The sequence below is a fragment of the Chinchilla lanigera genome, unplaced genomic scaffold, assembly GCF_000276665.1.
Source record: "Chinchilla lanigera isolate Chin_1 unplaced genomic scaffold, ChiLan1.0 scaffold00127, whole genome shotgun sequence".
Taxonomy (NCBI): Eukaryota; Metazoa; Chordata; class Mammalia; order Rodentia; family Chinchillidae; genus Chinchilla; species Chinchilla lanigera.
In genome coordinates this window covers 220364-223049 of record NW_004955528.1, presented here as the reverse complement: position 1 = coordinate 223049, position 2686 = coordinate 220364, and the positions used below count along the sequence as shown (strand labels likewise).

The 2686-nt window shown below is 52.9% G+C and overlaps 1 protein-coding gene across 1 annotated transcript in view; it reads left to right on the top strand.

Moving 5' to 3' along the window:
- LOC106147216 (pre-mRNA-processing factor 6-like) overlaps positions 1 to 2686 on the top strand; it is a 9613-nt gene extending 6927 nt beyond the window's left edge. The window contains exons 8-9 of the mRNA XM_013507482.1: positions 2114 to 2240; positions 2449 to 2686. Of these exons, the coding sequence (XP_013362936.1) occupies positions 2114 to 2240; positions 2449 to 2601 (280 nt within the window). The 3' untranslated portion in view covers positions 2602 to 2686. The remainder of the gene's footprint in view (positions 1 to 2113; positions 2241 to 2448) is intronic.

Sequence of the window (2686 nt, the reverse complement as noted above, 5' to 3'; positions counted from 1 at the left end):
CCAGCCCTCATCCCCATCTCTTTTTGTTTTGTTTTTTAGCTCAGTGGCAAAGCGCCTGCCTGGCAAGCGCAAGGTCGTGAGTTTGATTCCTGGTACCGGAAGAAAAACAAAAAAAACCAAATCCCCACCTCTTTTTACAATTTTTAAATTTTTGCTGTGAGGTCTTGCTAAGTTGCCCTTGCTGGTCTTGAACTTGTGATCCTCCTGCCTCAGTGACCCTGGGATTATAGACCTATGCCCAGCAAGTCCCAGGTTTCTGGTAGGGGCTGTTCTCTTTGTCTCTGCCGAATTTAGTTTGTATCACATATGGCCTAGGTTCCATGGCAAACAGATTTGCTGATGTTGGGCAGAATTTAAGTAATAAGCAAAACCCTTTTGGTTCAAGGGGCTTCAGCCAAGAAATTCATTTTTATTGCATTAGGGCAAGAAGTCAGACTTTTAGCTCTGAGATCCTGGGGACAGCCCTGCGTCTAATCCTTGTGAATGGGATAGGGATGGCTGACTAGAGTCCATCTCTCCAACATGGCTTTCAAGGAAAGAAGAGATCAGTGAGTGACCTCAAAGCATGTGACCAGTGCTGACTGGTGCTGGTCAGGGCTCTGTGGGAGGCAGTCTGGAACCATGAAGGGCATCCGGAAGATGGTATGAGGTTATGGCTGCCAGACCTTCGAGCCATCCTAACTCCACAGGCTCTCTGCTCCCTAGAAAGTGGAAGCCACTTGAAGAGTTGGCCCTGAGTGTGGTGGGAAGCCAGCACTGACCATGCAAAAGAGTGTGAAGGGGACCATCAGAGAGGGCCAAGTGATCCTGGGGCTCCCACTTGGACTCCTGCCACTGGTAGCCCGGGGTAGCAGTTGCTCTGGGGATGTGGTCTCACCCCCATTTCTCCACCCACCTCCACACCCCCTGCCTAGTGCAGGGTGCTGAGGCACAGCTTTCTAGGGCTGCTCTGGGGGGCCTCTGGGCGGCGCTGGGTCTCTAGGGGTCTGGCAGCCTGTGCATTTTTCTAGTGCCTGTGCCCCTGCAGACAAGGGAGGCTTCTTGGGATCTGGCTTCCTTCTGTCCTTGTGCTCCCTTATCCCAGAGTGACTTAGGTCTGGGCCTCAGATAGGGCAGCCATAAAACATTATAAAAGGCTTTGCTAAAGCAAATAAGTCCCTCCCTTCTGTTCCCAAGCCAGTGTTCCATGTGTCTGCTATCTGAGCTTGTGCTCTTTAAATCACAGTTTATCTAACACCAAGCAATTAAGAGTGCCACAAGGCTTAAAAAATAATCAGGTTATCACAATGTGAAATTATTCTGTTTGGTACTTGAGAACTGCACAGACAGCTGCCAGGAGGAGAGGGGTTACCTGGGCCATCAGGTTCAGTGCCTCTCACTCCTGGGGAAGCTGGGTGGTAGGAGGGCAGGAGCAGCTGAATCTCAGGCTGCCAGAAGTGCCCATCACATGCGCACTGTACCCTGCTGTCCTGCCCTCGTCGGTGGTGGTGGTGGTGCCCATGGAGGCCCTAATTTGGTTTCTGATAGTCTACCCTCTTGGCTCCAGCATAGACCCTTTCAGCCTGTCACTGGGCATCTGGCAGGCACACTAGGCATGTATGCTGTGATCTGAGTGCTGTGGGGCTGCAGCCTCTGGCAGGATCCAATCCCCAGTGCTGACCAAAAGCCTAATTTCTGAGTGTTTGCTTGGTTTGCTGCAAGGAGCTGGCCGAACAGTAGAGTGGTCCAGTAGGTGTCGTGTTGCACTGAGGCACAGGCTGAGCATCACAGTGCTAATTAGAGCCTCATTAATGGTTGTTCAAGTTGGAAACGGAGGGAAAAGTTTTAAAGGGTTGAAGATCTTGATCTGCATGTGAACCTTTTGTTTTAGGAAGCTGTGTGGTTAGATACTTCAGCGATGGTTGTGGTTGACAGTCAGTCTGCTGATTTTCAGGCAGCCCAGGAGCATTGCTCAGACCTCCTCATGGTGCATGCCAGGGCTTGTGGGGCTGTCCAGGTGTGGGGGATAGCTGTTGACCACACAAGTGGGTGAAGATGGTCCAGGTCTTATTCACAGCCCTGCAGTGCCACTGTGCACCTCTTAGTCAGACCTGTTACCCTACTCCTGCAACAGGCTGTTCTGGAGTGAGCGGAAGATCACCAAGGCCCGGGAGTGGTTCCACCGCACAGTGAAGATTGATTCTGACCTGGGGGACGCCTGGGCTTTCTTCTATAAGTTTGAGCTGCAGCACGGCACTGAGGTAAGGCTAAGCAGCGAGCACACAGTGCCTTCCTGTCAGTGTCCTGGCCTCTGACTGCAGGGGAGCTCCACCCTGCCAGCTGGACTGGATGCTGCTTTTGGGGCTGGGTCCTGTGGGCAGGCAGATGGAAGGCAGGTGAGGCTCAGGGACAGCCCAGGAGGAGTCCCACCTGAAGGCTTGTCTGGTCCCTGTCTGGTTCCTCTCCCAGGAGCAGCAGGAGGAGGTGAGAAAGCGCTGTGAGAATGCAGAGCCCCGGCATGGGGAGCTGTGGTGCACCGTGTCCAAGGACATCACCAACTGGCAGAGGAAGATTGGGGAGATCCTGGTGCTGGTGGCTGCTCGCATCAAGAACACCTTCTGAGGGGGCGTGTGGGGGTGGCACATGGACAAGTGTGCACAGGGCCTCAGATTCTGTCTTCGTTCATTAAAGATTTTTATGTAGCATA